This window comes from Rhinoderma darwinii, chromosome 3, assembly GCF_050947455.1.
Source record: "Rhinoderma darwinii isolate aRhiDar2 chromosome 3, aRhiDar2.hap1, whole genome shotgun sequence".
Lineage (NCBI taxonomy): Eukaryota > Metazoa > Chordata > Amphibia > Anura > Rhinodermatidae > Rhinoderma > Rhinoderma darwinii.
In genome coordinates, this window is record NC_134689.1 from 182398397 (window position 1) to 182418290 (window position 19894).

The following is a 19894-nucleotide window of genomic DNA, read 5'->3' on the forward strand; positions in this document are numbered from 1 at the left end:
GAGAGATATCACTACATTCTCAACAATATATTGCTAGCTGAGATTTTTTTTATATGGTCCAGACCATAGGATGCATTGATTTTAAGTGACACACTAATGTTAGGTCTCATGCACACGGCTGTAATAGGGCAACCATAGCAGTGCATGGGGCGTTTACAGTATCCCAGTATGTGTGACTTTCTGTCAGATTTATACAAAAAAAATTGTGGCATGTTCCATTGGATGATATACAGTATGTATGGAGCTCTTCTCCCCTAGAAGCGAATAGCTCCATATATATGGCATCCTACAGAGCACAACCAGTGTGCATGAAGCCTTAGGGTATGTTCACACACACTAATTACGGACGTAATTCGGGCGTTTTTGCCCCGAATTACGTCCGAAAAATGCGCCTCGATAGCGTTGACAAACATCTGCCCATTGAAAGCAATCGCCTGACGTTTGTCTGTTCACACGAGGCGTATATTTACGCGCCGCTGTCAAATGACGGCGCGTAAATAGACGCCCGCGTCAAAGAAGTGACCTGTCACTTCTTGGGGCGTAATTGGAGCCGTTATTCATTGACTCCAATGAAAAGCAGCGCCAATTACGTCCGTAATGGATGCGGCATTCAAGCGCCTGCACATGCCGTTACGGCTGAAATTACGGGGATGTTTTCTCCTGAAAACATCCCCGTAATTTCAGCCGTTACGGACGCTGTCGTGTGAACATACCCTTAGGGTATGTTCACACGCAAACTCAAAAACTTCTTAAAATATGGAGCTGATTTCAGAGAAAACAGCCTCTGATTTTCAGGCGTTTTTGAAGCTGAAAATGAAGCTTCTTTTAATTTGGAGCTTCTTTTGAGGCTTCTTTTCAGGCGTTTTTTGAGGCGTTTTATGAGGCGTTTTTCATAGTGTTCAATGGAAAATCAGCTCCAAAAACGCCACAAGAAGTGACATGCTACTTCTTTTTACGGAGCGTCTTTTTACGCTCCGTTTTTTGTAACAGAGGCGTAAAACGACGCCCTGCATGAACTAAATGCTGTTTTCCCCATTGATTTCAATGGGCAGATGTTTGTAGGCATTCAGCTTCCTTTTTTTCAGGCGTTTTTCGAGGTGTAAACACCCCGAAATACGCCTGAAAGCACTGCGTGTGAACATACCCTTAAACTTAGACTATTCAGCTAAATGACATAGTAAATATCAATTTGTAATTAATTAGCGGACACAAATATTAATGATTTTCAAATTTTAATAATAAATGAATACATTTATCAAATAATAATATTATTAGATAACATGAGGATGAGAAATAATAGGGGGGATTTATTAACTTTTATACGCCAATATTCTGGCATAGAAAAGTCGCAAATGGCAAAAAGTTCCAAGATGTGGAAAAAATGGTGACTTTAGTGCTGTTTCCAATGCTCATGGCCCTTTTAAGTGGGTGGAGCCTAGCAGCAGGGGTGGGCCACCTACAACGGGCCAACAAATTTACTATAATTTACACTAGGAACTGGCGTAAATATGGCAGAAATAAACATCAGCTCCCAGTAGATGATAATATTAGATAAATGTAGATAATATTTGATATTCATTTGAGAATATAAATCATTGTATGGTGTCTTGTACCCTCATAAAATATTTCATCCCAGTAATACTTTAGATCATTTGAGAAGACAGACTGCTGCATACAACACAATGGAGAGTGAAGGAATTTCAATTCAGGGATTATGGGGGAGATTTATTATGCGATTTGTGCCCATTTTCTGGCGGAAAAAAGTCACAAATTTTGTTGCACGCCTGTTTGGCAGAAAAGCCACTCTGATCATTTTTCTTAAAAGCGGGTGGGGCCTAATGGCCGGTTCACTTGTGGCTTGACAAATTTACCATAATTCATGCCAGATGTGGGAAATGATGGTCGAAATCAACACCATCTCCTAGCTGGCGTAGATTGAACTATCTGGCGCGAGGATGGCTAGAGATGCGCCTAATTTATTAAGAATTTCTCATTTCTATAATAAAAAATAGCGTAGTACCGTGTTAGCCAGAGACAATATGAAATGTTAAATACTTTTGTGTCAAAAAAGACAAAAGTACTGTAGGTATGATACCTTTATTGGCTAACCATAAAAGTTCTATATGCAAGCTTTCAGAGCGCAGAGGCTCCTTCTTCTTCTGCGCTCTGAAAGCTGCATATAGAACTTGTATGGTTAGCCAATAAAGGTATCATACCTACAGTACTTTTGTCTTTTTTGACACAAAAGTATTTAACATTTCATATCATTTCTATAATAAATTAGGCGAACTTTAAATTTCCTTATTAAGACTGTCTTATGAAACGCCAGTCTTAATAAATTCCTCCCATGGTGTTTCACCGCTGTAACACCTGCATTTTATAAAATAAGTAGAATTTAGTCATAGCTGGCAACAAGCCGGTGTCAGATGATTCTGCTGATGTAAAGCAGTTCGGAGTAATTATTAATATGTTACCTATTTGTTCAGTCTCGCAGCCTGATAATACATGCAAGCTTCAATTAACCCAAGAAAACTTATTTCAATTTCCAAGCTGTTAAAAGTAGATAATATTTGATATTCATTTGAATATAAATCAGTGTATACACTGCTTGGTGTTTTGCAACCTCATAAAACATTTCATCCCAGTAATACTTTAGATCAATTGAGAAGACAGACTGCTGCATACAACACAATGGAGAGTGAAGGAATTTCAATGAGCACATTACAGTGATGAATCACTTTGCCTCTTTTCAGATTATTGAAGATGTTAATTATCTGCCAAGCTATTATTCTCGCTCCTCAACAAGTTGGAAAGATGATTTAGATTTATTTTGCTCAGTAAGTGGAAAAACAGCAACCAGGTAAATAAATAAAAAGCCAAATAGAGCTATAAAGCAATAGCAAGACAAAACTGGCATTACATGTTCGAGTTAGTAGTATGCATACCTCCCAACTTTTGAATTCGGAAGAGGGACATTTTAAGCGATGGGATTTTTTTTTTCCAGTTGTGTAACTCTGCTACCGGTCAATGGAAAAATCATCCACATGAGCCCCCTTGTAGATTGCTCCACACACAGCCCCCCTGTAGATAACTCCACACACAGCCCCCTGTAGTTAGCTCCACACACAGCCCCCTGTAGATAGCTCCACACACAGCCCCCCTGTAGATAGCGCCACACACTGCCCCCTGTAGATAGCTCCACACACAGCCCCCCTGTAGATAGCGCCACACACAGACCCCTGTAGATAGCTCCACTCACAGCCCCCCTGTAGATAGCTCCACACACAGCCCCCTGTAGATAGCTCCACACACAGCCCCCCCTGTAGATAGCTCCACAAACAGCCCCCTGTATATAGCTCCACACACAGCCCCCTTGTAGATAGCTCCAGACACAGCCCCGTGTAGAGAGCGCCACACAAAGCCCCCTGTATATATCTCCACACACAGCCCCCCTGTAGATAGCTCCACGCACAGCCGCGCTGTAGATAGCTCCACACACAGCCCCCCTGTAGATAGCTCCACACACAGCCCCCTGTAGATAGCTCCACACACAGCCCCCTGTAGATAGCGCCACACACAGCCCTCCTGTAGATAGCGCCACACACAGCCCCGTGTAGATAGCTCCACACACAGCCCCCCTGTAGATAGCTCCACACACAGCCCCCTGTAGATAGCTCCACACACAGCCCCCCCCTGTAGATTGCTCCACACACAGCCCCCTCCCCCTTGTACATAGTGCCACACAACCCCCCTCCCCCTTGTACATAGTGCCACACAACCCCCCTCCCCCTTGTACATAGTGCCACACAACCCCCTCCCCCTTGTACATAGTGCCACATAACTCCCCTCCCCCTTGTACATAGTGCCACACAACCCCCCTCCCCCTTATACATAGTGCCACACAACCCCCTTATACTTTGTGCGGTGAGCGGTAGAGGTAGCCAGCCCTACTGCTGCCACTCTCCGCTCTGCTTTGATGTCACTCACCGTCAGAAGAATGCAAGAGTCTTGCAGCGGCGTTCTCACTGGTGTCGATGCCGGCCCGGGAGTGGACAAGTCCAGTCACCTGACCTGTCACCTGACCGGTGAAGTCAGATGAAAGGTCAGGTGACTGGACTGGTCCACTCCCGGGCAGGCATCGATCCCAGTAAGAACACCGCTGCAAGACTCCTGCCTTCCTCTGATGCTGATCGCTGCTGCAGATGTCTGGCCTGCAGAGCGCCTGTCAGCAGCGATCAGCTGTTTTGATACAGCTGCAACGCCCAGCGGGACATTTTGCAGACTGCCCGTAACAGCGGGACAGTGGTGGGAAACCGGTACTGTCCCGCCGGATACGGGACGGTTGGGAGGTATGAGTATGTGTTGTTTTTTGTTTAAAATCTTCACATTAGACTAATGGGCCGAAAGCTGGCCACTGTCTATACATTACCGCTCTTTCCTGGAGGATCTGTCAATCAGACCAATCATAGGGGCACATCAAGTGCACTGACATAAGAAGTTCTTCAGATTCCACAAAGCCATTTTTCAATGTTAATAAATGCCTTTGGAAGTAACTTTCTCTTTCTCATAGAAAAGGGACAGATCTGATCTCCTCAGAATTGGCTTAACCCCCAGTAGAGTGGAGGATTTGAGTTTAGTCCGCTATTTAACTAATGTTCGTGTTGCTGAGACATCCTTATGTGTTTGACCGGCTTACTGTAAAATAACAATATATATGTATACCTTTTATTATAGAATAAAAAGTTCATAAATCAAGCTTGACTTGTATAAATTTGACATATTAACATGACCACATACATTTTTTTTCCTTCAAGATGACCAGTGAACTATTCTACAGTATTCATGGTTCCTGGCCACTGAGACAATTCATTGCAATAACTTTAGCTGATGGAGAATGGAATGGACATGTTTTAGAATTAAGATTAAACATTAGTTGGAATGGTTGGATTGGGACATGTATCTGCCAATTTGATAAGTCATTTGAGGCGCATTCTGGTTGTAGTGTGAGGTAGGGCTGGGCGATTAATCAAATTAATTTGATTAATTCGCTCAGGGACTGTCACGGTTCTGTTTCTTTACAGAATCGTAGAACCGATTCTTTAGTTGCGCCGTCGCGCCGAGCTGCAGGAGGATGTTCTGCCCCACCGTGTCGTCACTTCCTGGTCCGCCCGTTCTGTCTCTGCTTCCCCACGGAACTGCTGCTCTGTACTGAACAAAATTATACAGTGCGGAACCACAGTTCCGTGGGGAAGCAGAGACTCCTAGTACATAGCCGCATCACCCTGTAGATACCGCCCTGCTGTAGATAGCTCCCCCTTGCAGATCGCACCCTCCCCTTGTACCTTATAGATCGCACCACAACCCCCCCTTATAGATCGCGCCGCTGTAGCTTCCACTAGGGGCTGAATCCCCGTCCAAAGCGTCGGCAACCTCTGGCCGGGGATTCAGCTCCTAGTGGCAGCTACAGCGGCGCGATCTACAAGGAAGGGGGGTTGCGATCTACAAGGGAGGGGGTGGTGCTGCGATTTACAAGGGGTGGGGGTGCTCTCTACAAGGGAGGGGGTGCTGGGATCTACATGTGGGGGTGCTATCTACAAGGGAGGGGGTAGGGTGCTATCTGCAAGGGGGTGTGGCACTGTCTACATGGGCACTGTGGCACTATATTTCAGGGGTGGCACTATGTGGGCACTGTGGCACTACATGTGGGCACTGTGGCACTACATGTGGGCACTATATCACTACATGTGGGCATTATTTCACTACATGTGGGCACTGTGGCACTATGTCACTACATGCGGGCACTGTGTCACTATATGTGGGCACTGTGTCACTATATGTGGGCACTGTGTCACTATATGTGGGCACTGTGGCAATATATGTGGGCACTGTGGCACTATGTCACTATATGTGGGCACTGACAAATGAAATCCATCTTTTTTTACAGCCATGAAAGACGCACTGTAAATGGATGAGAATTTGGAGACACTGATGCAAAATGGACATGAAAATCTGACCATTGATCAGTTTTTAATGGCCATTTTTTTTTCACTGTCGTGTGACTGGAGGCTACATGACTGATGCCAGGAGTCCCATTCACATGTACCGCGATTGGGCTGTGAAATCCGGCTGACACACGAACCATTTTTCACGGTCCAATCATGGTCGTGTGAATCCGGCAATGTTGGCGACCAGCTGAGGTGGTGACGGGTAGAGAGGGATGTTAGTGCATGCAGTGCCTCATTGATTATAGATTCTGTTAACATCCTCCCTGACGGGCAACACAGAAGTTATAATCAATTAGCTATACATTTTTCCAATTATATTTATGATAAAATAAAGTGTTGGCAAAGGTCAAAAGTTGTGTAGTTACGTACGATAATTATAGCAATATACGTTAAAAAGTTATTTATATAAAGAAAATGTATTACATTATCTCTTGGTATTAATGTCAAATAAACAGTAAAAAAATATGAAAAATCAAGATTCAAATCGAAAATCGCCCAAAGTGTTAAAGAAATATCTAGATTTTATTTTTTGGCAAAATCGCCCAGCCCTAGTGTGAGGTATCAGTACAAAATCAAAGGGTACACAATTATTTATACGTTTTCCTATGCAGGAAAATCCCTCTATATTAATCTAGGAATTGGGAAACAATCATTCCATTCATGACCAAGATATTGATATGTTAGATCACGATAATTCTATAAAATCCATAAATCTTTTTTTTTTTCCTTTTTTTTTTTTTAACTATGTCCAGATTGAGGCCCACGTCACACTAGTGTTTGTGTTTACACTTTTTGACATATATTGTATATATAGAACTAGAACCAATAAATTGAATCAAAAATACAAAAAGAAAAACGAATGGTAAAAAGACAGGTGTATGTGCCCATAGACCCAAAGGCTTGTTTGGGAATAGTTTTCTTGCATTCCCATAACAAGGTTGCATCCAATTTTTGGCACTAAATATATATGCCTCTCACACAGAGCTGCAATATACCCGTCTAAAGAAAGCTTTAGGCTGTAATTTTTAACACACCAACTAAATTCAAAGATGACAAAAGCCTTTCCTATAATCAAGCAATGGGAAGAACAAACACACAAACAAGGCCAAAAGCACTAGGACATGGTGGTTTTGGGATAGCGTTGCTGAAAATATATAAGCAAAAATAATCTTTGCACTTCACTTTTATTTGCGTGAGTCATGATTTTACACGGTGAACATGAGGTGTTTCTGTATCTGTTATGAGACCAATGTGTTGGTCAGTAATACATAAGTTTATAGTGTCCACATTGCTCTTCGAAAAGTTCCCTGTATTTCGTTTCTGGGACAGGATTTAGCTATATCACAACAGCCATTGTCAGCCATATTGTTTATCGTCTCTTATCTTTCAACCATAGCTGCCTCTCTGTTCCTTTTATTAGGTTTCAAGTATATATGGCAATGTTATTGATTCATATGGTATGGATGTATGGACTCATATTGTACCTCCATGTGCCTCAGGTTTTATACGGAGGTACAACAAGATCATGGATACCCCAAGAAAAAAATACAAAGCTATTATCCCCTAGAAACATTGAGATGTCTCACTGAGAATATATACAGCGGCACGCAGACCTATAGAGACGATGTGTTGCAGCACAAGGTCCTTGTACGCAGTATTGCTGTGTGCATGAGCCCTAAGGTTTATTTGGCAATCAATCATAATGCTAGAAATCCACGTCCCCCACCCCTCCTATGGTTCAAAGAGAGAGAGCTTGATAAAATGTAATTGAGTTTAAACCCTAGTTTACAGTCTATACAATTACAAATTTTGTTTTTACTATTCCTTATTTATTAATTTGAACAAAAACAAGGAATTATGGGAAGTGTGTTTAAATGGTGACATCACTGAGGGAGAAAGAAGTATAAGTAGATGAGTTTCAATGGAAAACAATGTAGCTTGCAGCCTGGCACATAATTTCATGAAAAGAAAGGCAAGAGGTAAGATTTTTAACAACAGATTAGCAGTGTTATTGTACACCCCAAGACACATATCCTGAACAGTGTTTATTCAAATCTCTGAAAATATGCTTTATTGGAAGGTTTTTTTGTGCTTAATCTGCTCAGCTTCTACAATGTTTCACTGTACTATGCCAGTCAACTTAAGCATAGGAGCAGGGTCGGTTTTAGACAAAGTGTGGCCCTGGGCAAAGTTAAAAGCAGGGCCCCAAATGCTGAATTGTTGTATTAATAATGCAGTCACTTCAGAAGGCGATGTGCAGAGAAATGCATCGCTGATCTCTAGCTCATCCAGGAGTGTTGCAAGCCCCAAAGCATATGTTCCCCCTCTCACACAAAAAAATTATCTATATACATATATAGTTATTAAATCATATCATTATATAAGATTAAATATTACCTGCATAATGTTACTGAACAAGACTCACTATTATAAGACCAATAATAACACAATATAAGGTCCAAATAATACCGCCACACCATAACCACCTAGTGACTGAATAATACCCACATACTGTTACTGAATAATACCGCCACACTATAACCACATAGTGACTGAATAATAGTCCAATACTGTTACTGAATAATACCGCCACTCCATAACCACATAGTGACTGAATAATACCCACATACTGTTACAGAATAATACCACCACGCCATAACCACATAGTGACTGAATAATACCTCCATACTGTTACTGAATAATACCACCACAGCATAACCACATAGTGACTGAATAATACCCTCATACCGTTACTGAATAAAAATCACTATTCAAAGACCAATATTACCACCATATAGTGATCATATAGTGGTAAATGGCAGTTATACCCATATGCAGACCATATAAGTGATTACAATACATTTATATCCAGTGACTCACAGGTGATGTTTTCTCTGATTATTCGTTCACTTTCCCTTTTTTTTCTCCATACGGATCAGACCACTGTGACATCTTATTCCAGCCACGACTCATCTCTGCAGAATTTGACACACAAACATGTTGGTTTCTCGCTTTTCTAGCTTCCTCCCCACCTATACCCCATTCCCTAAACAAACTCGAAATCCACAGTGCCCCAGATGGTAATAATGATCCCTCAGTGCTCAACAGAATAAAAGTGCCCCATCAGTAACCAAGTCCCCACAGTAATAATGCCCCCTTTGAGCCCCCTGCAGATAGTGCCACTGCATCCCCTGTAGATAGCGCCACACACAGCCCCCGGTAGAAAGCGCCACACACAGCCCCCTGTAGATAGCGCCACACAGCCCCCCGTAGATAGCGCCACACACAGCCCCCTGTAGATAGCTCCACACACAGCCACCTTTAGATATCGCCACACACACAGCCCCCTTTAGATAGCACCACGCACACAGCTCTCTGTAGATAGCACCACTCACACAGTCTCCTGTGCATAGCGCCACGCACGCAGCCCCCTGTAGTTAGGGCCACAAACAGCCCCCATTGTAGATAGTGCTACACACAGCCCCCTTGTAGATAGGGCCACACACAGCCACCCCTTATAGATAGTACCACACAGCCCCCTTGCAGATAGTGCCACACAGCCCTCCCTTGTATATAGTGCCACACAGCCCTCCCCTTGTATATAGTGCCTCACTGCCCCCGTTATATATAGTGTCACACAGCTCCCCTTTTATATAGTGTCACACAGCCCCCCATGTAGATAGTGCCACACAGCCCTCCCCTTTGTATATAGTGTCATACAGCCTCCCCTGGTAGATAGAGCCACACAGCCCCCCTTGTATATAGTGCCACACACCCCTTCCCTTGTATACAGTGCCATACAGTTCCCCCCTTGTATACAGTGCCGCACAGCTCCCCCCCCCTTGTATATAGTGGCACACAGCCCGAATTTTTTTTTTTTTACTTACCTAGCCTGTTTCCGCGACGGTTGGAGCATTTCACAGCCTCTGGGTTGGACCCTTGCGTAGGCCAGCTTGATGCAGTGACGTCATTACACCGCCCTGCGCAAGGATTCTTCCCAGCACTTTATAGGCTTCAGGCCTAATGTGGCCTGCAGCCTATAATGTTCAATTGTATCTGCGTCTTGAGGATACAGATACAAGTGAATGTGGCTCCGTAGCAGCCGCTATGGCTGCTATAGGGGGCAGGGAGCCCTAAGAGGATGGGGGCCCGTGGCAATTGCCCAGTTTGCCCCCCTCCCTAACTCCGGTCCTACATAGGAGGGGCGAAGCTCTGTAGGAAAGAAGGTACAGAAGGTAACCAAATTCTTACAAAAACTCTTGGAACAACTTTCTAGAATATATTAGGGAATTTCTTCACTTCTGTAATATTACTTTCGCATGTTATTCTTGGTATTTCTCCCATTTGCTCCAGGTGTGATCTGAAGATGTTTCAGGGCTGCATAAAATGCTAGAGAATAATATAGTCAGGTTGCACTCACTTTTGTTTTTACTGTTTATATTTTTAGATATAATGTTGTCCTTTATATTTTTGTCAAATTGATCTAAACTACAATTTGCTTTTGTTCTTCAATCAGCTGGATCTGATTCCATTTTCAGGACCCTTCCCTCATTTTGTCTCTTTGTGTGTTCATTTGTTTCGATTGTCACCTCTCTTATTTGTTGCTTCCCCGCTGTGGAATATGTTGGTGCAGTATAAAAAAATATTATTATAATTATTTAGCAAGAGGCGTATTTTAGTGTTTGTAAAAATTTATTCTGACTGAACTGATCCAAACTGACATATTTTTGCAGAGTACACTTTTATACAAATTAATTTTATACTAAATAAATTGGCAACAGGAGAACATTTTGTTAAGAATAACAGGAAGAAAAGGAGGGGGTCTTTTATGGGCTCATATTGGGCTACATGTAGAGGGGGTTTTGTTTCTTACACAGCACCTCAGAGGCTTATGTATATGAGAGTTCACCGATGTGTAGTGTATCGGATCATAAAAAGTAACAAAACCCCTTCTACAGGTATATCAGAATACTAACCAGCATGATCCAGCCACTACCTGCTTCTTATTCCTGGCCAGCCCCATAACATTCTCCAATCCCCAGAAGCCTCATTGCTGGGAGAGCATAAGGGGCAGTATAAATAGTGGAGGTTTGGTGCCCTAATCGAGTCACCACCATTAACTCCTCCCTGGTCGAACAGCTGGTCAAAAGCCTAGTGTTAAAGAGGCTCTGTCACCAGATTATAAGTGCCCTATCTCCTACATGATCCTATCGGCGCTGTAATAGAGATAACAACTGTGGTTTTTATTTTGAAAAACACTCATTTTTGAGCAAGCTATGAGCAATTTAAGATTTATGCTAATTAGTTTCTTAATAGACAACTGGGCGTGTTTTTACTTTTTACCAACTGGGCGTTGTACAGAGAAGTGTATGACGCTGACCAATCAGTGACCAATCAGCGTCATACAGTTCTCATTGTTCCAGCCCAGCTTCTTTCACTGCACAATCACACTATAACAATGGGCTGGAACAATGAGAAGTGTATGACGCTGATTGGACACTGATTGGTCAGCGTCATACACTTCTCTGTACAACGCCCAGTTGGTAAAAAGTAAAAACACGCCCAGTTGTCTATTAAGAAACAAATTAGCATAAATCTAAAATTGCTCATAGCTTGCTTAAAAATGATCGTTTTTCAAAATAAAAACCACTGTTGTTATTTACATTACGGCGCCGATCATATTACATAGGAGATAGGGCACTTATAATCTGGTGACAGAGCCTCTTTAAGTAATCCTCTCTGTTGTGCTAACAGTGCCTAGAGAGAGGAAGTTCAAGACACTGGACAGGAAGTAGGTTACATGGCAAAAATTTTAAAAATGATGTCCTGAGAACTAACCAACCACTTTTTTTTTTTTAAGAAATGTCACGAGAGTTTTTGGAAGTGCCCCTTTAAATAAATGTGCTTGATACCATAAACCAAAATAAATACAACAAGACCTGTAACATGTGCTAAGAAATACAGAGGCATTTAAAAGAAAAAAAACTTTGTTGACAAATTGCCTTTAATCTCTAACATTCCCACAAGGTAACTTCTAGTTAAACAGTAGTCTGCTAAGTAAACAAGGACATCCAGTTACAGGAACTTTGGATTGCAAATATGGAACATAACTGACATTAAAACCAATAAAAGCATAATGCTTGGCATATAGCACTGGTTAAAAAAAACTGCTTTGAAGTTGGGAGAAAGCAATTTAATACACATACTCCTTGCCAGCGTATTAAACAAATATGTTTGTATGTTATAATTTCTGAATTTTCAAATAAATCCTGCAAGAAATTTCCAGATTTAGGGCACAGTGGCCTCCAGATGCAAACTATACACTTGAATTTTCTAAATGCTCAATAGCTAAAAATTGATTATTAGGCCTCGCGCATATAGATATTCCAAGGCACGGGGTGTACAAGAGTGAGAATTCTACTGTACCAACCCATAATGTATGCGTGCTGCCGTATAAAGACTTTGTGAGCCACGGTATTCATCACTAGAAGCAATGCTTTTAGGGAAAAATACCTCTATCATACAGCACGCATTGTGGCATGCCACAATTTATTCTCTCGTATAATCCATTTTTTTGCGGCGAAAATATTGGTAAAATTAAAAAAAAATCCTTTCTAAAATACTTCGATAATCTCCAGAGCTGAAAACTATACACAGTTGTTCTGCACATATGTGTGTAAAGCTGGCCATACACAGATAAAAGTCAGCAAACATGCCAAAATCAACTAACCATCTAATGTGTAGGGGGGATCTCCCAAATCTCACCTGACAGCAGATGTAAGAGGAGAGAAGGATCGAGTATGTTGGATTTCAACATGCCCCATCCTTTGTTCCCGCAGAATATGAATTCATTGTACGTGTGCAAAGAATTCCAGTGCCAAGAGCCTTGCATTGTCTCCTGGAGATATTTTCCTTGAGAACATTTGTACCCTAAACAATGTTTTCTCATTTTATACGACACTACACAAAGGTTGGGATGCACCAGCTCTCTTTTCTGCCCTGGTTGACATAGCCATTCTCTTCCATTGATATATTTGTGACCTGTAACCTTATTGCTCTTCATCTTACTCCTCCGTATAAGCCATGAGCAGGCATGAAAGGTAATGAGAGGAAATATCTTGATTTACAGGGGCTATGAAACACCTGTTCAGAAAAGATCAGTTTCACAAGGAATCCTATTTTCTAGTTTGTCCTGGGAAAGTTGAGGCGGACAAAATAATGAGAAATTTGTGCAGATCATCAAAGAGACCGATATTCTGTTAAATTCTCTGCACAGCATTCTGTATGACCCTGGGAGGAAAATGACACTTATACACAATGTATTTCGCTACATCAGAACACAGGCCTGGTAGCCCCAGGACCTGTTTGTCAAAGGGACGGAAAACATAACTTCTTACCTTTCAATGTAAATACATCAGAGTAGCATGAAAATAACGTCAGTGCAAAACAACAAATGTTCCTTTTTTATTAGAAGTGTTTTCAGACGATGTTACCAGAATTACTAGCAATAGTTTAGAGCAATTCATTTGTGGTGAGAGCCTGCATACAACTCACACCTGAACTCACAGACTATTGTCAAGTTTTAATACGACCCAGCCTGTGCCATTAGTCACTTGTGGTAAACATGGATATCATTAATCACTTGCAGAAAACTCGCTACTGTTAGCTTTATGATATGGTCACATTGCTGATGAGGTTACAAGAAGGACACCACTACTACTTCTCTGAAGTAAATGACTTGTGTCACATTGTGTCTGAATGCTAACAAAATGCTCATATGTGTTATCCTATATATCCTATATTATACAGTTAGGGTCCTTTTACACTGGCCCGTTTCATTCCTAACGAGCGACGATCATCGAGATTCATTTATTGGATCTTGTTTGTTCCTTTCACAAGGAGCTATTATCAGTATTGTATGGGGACGAGCGCTTGTTACTACGATCACTCGTCCCCATACATTTCTATCATGTCGGCGTCGCATCTCCCTGTTGTGCTGCCAACAATGATAATACTTTCTGTTGCAGAAACGATACAATCAGCCGATCTCGCTCTTCGGCTGATTGCTGCCCTGTTTACACACGACGGCAGTGATCGGGAGCGAGCGTTCTATGAACGCTTATTATCCCGACAATTGGCCAGTGTAAAAGGACCTTTAGTCTAACTTTGATAAATATTGTGCTTGCTAAATTATAGGATCTTCGAGGCATAAGATCCCAAGGCCAGGTCACACACACACACACAATTTTGATGCAGTTTTTGGTGCAGTATTTGGCACAGATTTTGTTAGCCAAACACAGGAGTGGACTTAAAAGAAAGGATATGCATAAGTCTTGCACCAAAAACGGCATCAAAACTGTGAGTTTGATCCTGGGACATTAAGCTAATATATTAGGGAATTGTTTAAATAGAAATAACATTATATAGTGATGTTATTAATAGTACTCCTTTTAGCAGTGAGAGCATTCTGATAATAAGATGCTGGGCTATGGAGAGTGTTACATTTCTCAGCCTGTGGCAGCCTATAGTCTGTGAATCACAAATAAGCAGCAGGCTGTCATAAAACAGCTTGTACACTGCTGATGGATTCATAGTGGAAATGCTGCTGTTTCATAAGGACTTTTCCAGTTGAGAAAAATTCTAGCAATAAAACTAAATTAGTTCAATGCTATTCAAGCAATTCCCAATAAACTGTGTCGGTTCCGCAAAGGTAAGGCTTTGCCAAAGGACATAAGATTATTGCATGACCAGACCTGACCTGCTGTATTCAGCTTTCTATTTCCTCTTAACTCATATACTGTGTGTATGTTATTTTCAGTGGAAGGTTATAGGGTGGATCATGGAGCGTTGAATGTGTTTATCTTCACCATTATACTTGCAACCATCTGATCTAACTGTATAGTATGATTCATTTTTACTCAAGAACTGTAATGTAGAATCACTAGAACAACATGATGTATGACTCACACTATGTTTGTGGCACACACGCTTGCGTGAAGCCACAGCTCAACTCCTCATAGAGTATGAAATGTCACATTGGTCATCAGTCTGAGCCACATCAAACCACACCATTGTAATTCAGGATAAAAGGAAAGTGTGAGCTCTGTAAACCTAATCAGTGTTGGGATAAAATTAGATGGGAAACCACATGAGACAAAGACCATTATTGTTTAAGATTGAGTTAAGGCCAAGTATAGTACTGTAAAGAATACCTATTTTCGTAGCGTTACTGTATTGCTTGCCCTTTTTGTGCCATCTAGACATTTGCTCATGGTTTTTGTTGTCTATTGTTGTCTGTTCACCCTTCTTTAACTGTCACTCTTCTACATGCAGGTACTTTGCTTCAAGATGCCAAGAAATGTCCCTGCTACCTTAGTACTAATATTCATCGTTGGATTAGTGCAAAATAGCCTGGAACAATGCGAAGATGCAGCTCAGGTGTCAAAGATGAATCTGGATCTAAAATACAACTTTCAGTCCTTTACCACTGATACGCCAATACAAAATTTCCTCCAGCACAAAGGCTATGTATATGTGGGAGCAGTAAATAAAATATATGTTCTCAATGAAAACCTGACTAAGGTATCTGAGTACACAACTGGACCTGTGCTAGACCATGGAAACTGTGGGTCACCATGTGAAGGATGTCTGAATGAGGCACCTTCCTCGAACAGCACCGGGAAAGACAATGTCAATGTGGCACTCATTTTCGAAGACTTCTATGATGATCAACTTATAAGTTGTGGAAGTGTAAACCAAGGAACATGTCAACGACATATGCTCAACCCTGAGAAACCTTGGGACATATCAAGTGATGTTCATTGCCTGTATACTACTCCGGTTAAAAATATCACAGGCACTTGTCCAGACTGTGTTGTCAGTGAGCTGGGAAGCAAAATCCTGGTAACAGTAAAGGACAGATTTGTCAAATTTTATGTAGGTAACACTTTATCAAGGTCACAATCCCATCTTCATTCCTTGTCAGTCAGGAGGCAGAAGGAGACACAAGATGGCTTTGAGTTCCTCACGGAACATTCCTATTTGGATGTTCTCCCCCAGTTCAGAGATTCATATCCTATCCGATATGTTCATACATTTGAAAGTGGACATTTCATATACTTTTTAACAGTACAAAGAGAATCCCTGAATTCTCCAGCCTACCACACTAGAATTGTTAGATTCTGTTCTTCAGATCCAGAGCTGCGATCTTATATTGAGATGCCCATAGTTTGCATTTATACTGAAAAACGCAGAAAGAGATTGGCTGACCGTGAATATTTCAATATTTTACAAGCTGCATATGTGAGTAAGGTGGGCAAGACCTTGGCAAAAGAGTTGGGCTTCAATGAAACTGAAGACATTCTGTATGCTGTGTTTGCCCAGAGTAATTCGGACTCTGCTGAAGCCACAAATAGATCTGCTCTGTGTGCTATGTCTATAAACATGATCAATGACTTTTTTGACAATAGCGCAGAAAAAAACAGTCAGTGTCTGGAGCATTTCTATGGCAGAGACAACTACCAAGCATGCGTCCAAAAAGTAAGTGTCATATATTCCCTTATTCTCAGTACCGTATTATAATGTAATTCAAAGGCATGTTCTTGCACTAAAGGAAAATAATACAACTACAGTATATATACACACCATATGTTTATATTCACTCCCTATCTGTTGGAGTAAAAGTAACATAAAACCATGCAAGGCATCTAAAATACATTATGGGGCTTATTGATTAAAACCAGTGTAGTATAAGATTGGATGTGTCACCCATTGGGTCATTGCTTTGATCTTCTAATCTCCACTGAAAGGTGAAAGCTAAACCTATGACAGCTAGAATATGATTGGCTGCTCTGAGCTATACGGCCACTTTTCATGTGTTCTAGATTTCATACATGTTTTAATGCCTGTGTATTTTTATTATTCATCTAGTGCTAGTTATGGTTCTTCTGTAAATAAAGTCAGTGGACAATACTGTCAATACTATCCTAAAAACAGCCTAAAACCTTTATGGCAGTGATTTGATTCTTTGTAATTTTTGCCTTATATTCTAAGTTTCCATATTGAAAATATTTATAGGGGAAACTTGCATTTACTTTGCATTACTTTGTTAGGTCTGCTTAGGTATTCTTTGGCCACTATATATAACAATAATTTCCCAAATCTGATATCTATCTATCTATCTATCTATCTATCTATCTATCTTATCTATCTATCTATCTATCTATCTATCTATCTATCTATCTATCTATCTATCTATCTATCTATCTATCTATCTATCTATTCGTCCAATAAGAGACAGCACTCCAATTTGTGATAGAAAAAACGGCTTTTTATTAGCCCCTGTGCGACGTTTCGGCTCGTTACATGGAGCCTTGCTTGAGATTGGAGTGCTGACTCTTATTGGATGAATATTGAGGATTTGGGAGCAGTGATCGGGCTCCTGGGACGTGCACCCACCTGTATTCCTGACTGGTGCTGCTGGATGGTGGACTATCTATCTATCTATCTATCTATCTATCTATCTATCTATCTATCTATCTAATCTATGTCAAAAATGTCACCCCCTCCAGCATTGTGTTACTTGCAATTCAAAAGAGACTAGAACACCTTCTTGACCTACCTCATATATATTTTTTCATTCAAGTAGTTTGAAAAAAATGCTGCTCTATGCGATCAGTATGGAAGTTCAAGAGCTTTTCTGAGTTTAAGAACTAAATGAGTCTGAGGGTAAATATTGATAACATGTAAATGATCCATATTAATCATATTACAAAATAAATGTTACTCTTTTTATTTACTTCTGTGTAGGGCAGCATTGAGAAGAGGCTGAGGTTACTGTTTATTTTTCTTTAACTTGAACTTTTAAACTTTACATTTTGTTTGAGAAATTAGACTCCTCCGTATATGATAAGGGTATTTATTGTGCTCCCCGGCACAGGAAGCAGCTGAGATATACACTACCGTTCAAAAGTTTGGGGTCACCCAGACAATTTTGTGTTTTCCATGAAAACTCACACTTATATTTATCAAATGAGTTGCAAAATGACTAGAAAATATAGTCAAGACATTGACAAGGTTAGAAATAATGATTTTTATTTGAAATAATAATTTTCTCCTTCAAACTTTGCTTTCGTCAAAGAATGCTCCATTTGCAGCAATTACAGCATTGCAGACCTCTGGCATTCTAGCTGTTAATTTGCTGAGGTAATCGGGAGAAATTTCACCCCATGCTTCCAGAAGGCCCTCCCACAAGTTGGATTGGCTTGATGGGCACTTCTTGCGTACCATACGGTCAAGCTGCTCCCACAACAGCTCTATGGGGTTGAGATCTGGTGACTGTGCTGGCCACTCCATTACAGATAGAATATCAGCTGCCTGCTTCTTCCCTAAATAGTTCTTGCATAATTTGGAGGTGTGCTTTGGGTCATTGTCCTGTTGTAGGATGAAATTGGCTCCAATCAAGCGCTGTCCACAGGGTATGGCATGGCGTTGCAAAATGGAGTGATAGCCTTCCTTATTCAAAATCCCTTTTACCTTGTACAAATCTCCCAATTTACCAGCACCAAAGCAACCCCAGACCATCACATTACCTCCACCATGCTTGACAGATGGCGTCAGGCACTCTTCCAGCATCTTTTCAGTTGTTCTGCATCTCACAAATGTTCTTCTGTGCGATCCAAACACCTCAAACTTCGATTTGTCTGTCCATAACACTTTTTTCCAATCTTCCTCTGTCCAATGTCTGTGTGCTTTTGCCCATATTAATCTTTTCCTTTTATTAGCCAGTCTCAGATATGGCTTTTTCTTTGCCACTCTGCCCTGAAGGCCAGCATCCCGGAGTCGCCTCTTCACTGTAGACGTTGACACTGGCGTTTTGCGGGTACTATTTAATGAAGCTGCCAGTTAAGGACCTGTGAGGCGTCTATTTCTCAAACTAGAGACTCTAATGTACTTGTCTTGTTGCTCAGTTGTGCAGCGGGGCCTCCCACTTCTCTTTCTACTCTGGTTAGAGCCTGTGTGTTCTGTCCTCTGAAGGGAGTAGTACATATCGTTGTAGGAAATCTTCAGTTTCTTGGCAATTTCTCGCATGGAATAGTCTTCATTTCTAAGAACAAGAATAGACTGTCGAGTTTCACATGAAAGCTCTCTTTTTCTAGCCATTTTGAGAGTTTAATCGAACCCACAAATGTAATGCTCCAGATTCTCAACTAGCTCAAAGGAAGGTCAGTTTTATAGCTCCTCTAAACAGCAAAACTGTTTACAGCGGTGCTAACATAATTGCACAAGGGTTTTCAAGCGTTTTCTAGTCATCCATTAGCCTTCTAACACAGTTAGCAAACAACATGTACCATTAGAACACTGGAGTGATGGTTGCTGGAAATGGGCCTCTATACACCTATGTAGATATTGCATTAAAAACCAGACATTTGCAGCTAGAATAGTCATTTAGCACATTAACAATGTATAGAGTGTATTTCTGATTAATTTAATGTTATCTTCATTGAAAAAAACTGTGCTTTTCTTTCAAAAATAAGGAAATTTCTAAGTGACCCTAAACTTTTGAACGGTAGTGTACCTCTGACTACATATACTACTAGTGAGCTTGCCTCCACCCTGGGATATCTCAGGCAGCAGTATCTGCTTCTCAATATTATAGCGCTGATCCTCTATGCCACTGTCTCGAAAATAAGAGAGGATACAATGAAGAGCAGGATCCTTTAGGTTCCAGGATTTATTTAAAAAGTATACAACCAAAATAGAAAAAAAAGAGTCAGGCAACCATAACTATTTATGGCAATAACAAATAAGAATTTTATTGAAATACATGAAAAGATATTTCACATGATAAAATAAGTGATGGATCACCAAAAGGAACCGATAGACATACA

The 19894-nt window shown here is 41.0% G+C and overlaps 1 protein-coding gene across 2 annotated transcripts in view; it reads left to right on the plus strand.

Annotated features, from left to right (window-relative positions):
- Positions 1 to 19894, plus strand: part of MET (MET proto-oncogene, receptor tyrosine kinase) — a 150942-nt gene that overhangs the window by 21925 nt on the left and 109123 nt on the right. For both annotated transcript variants that reach the window (XM_075857120.1, XM_075857122.1), the window contains exon 2: positions 15339 to 16544. In XM_075857120.1, the coding sequence (XP_075713235.1) occupies positions 15354 to 16544 (1191 nt within the window). In that variant the 5' untranslated portion in view covers positions 15339 to 15353. The remainder of the gene's footprint in view (positions 1 to 15338; positions 16545 to 19894) is intronic.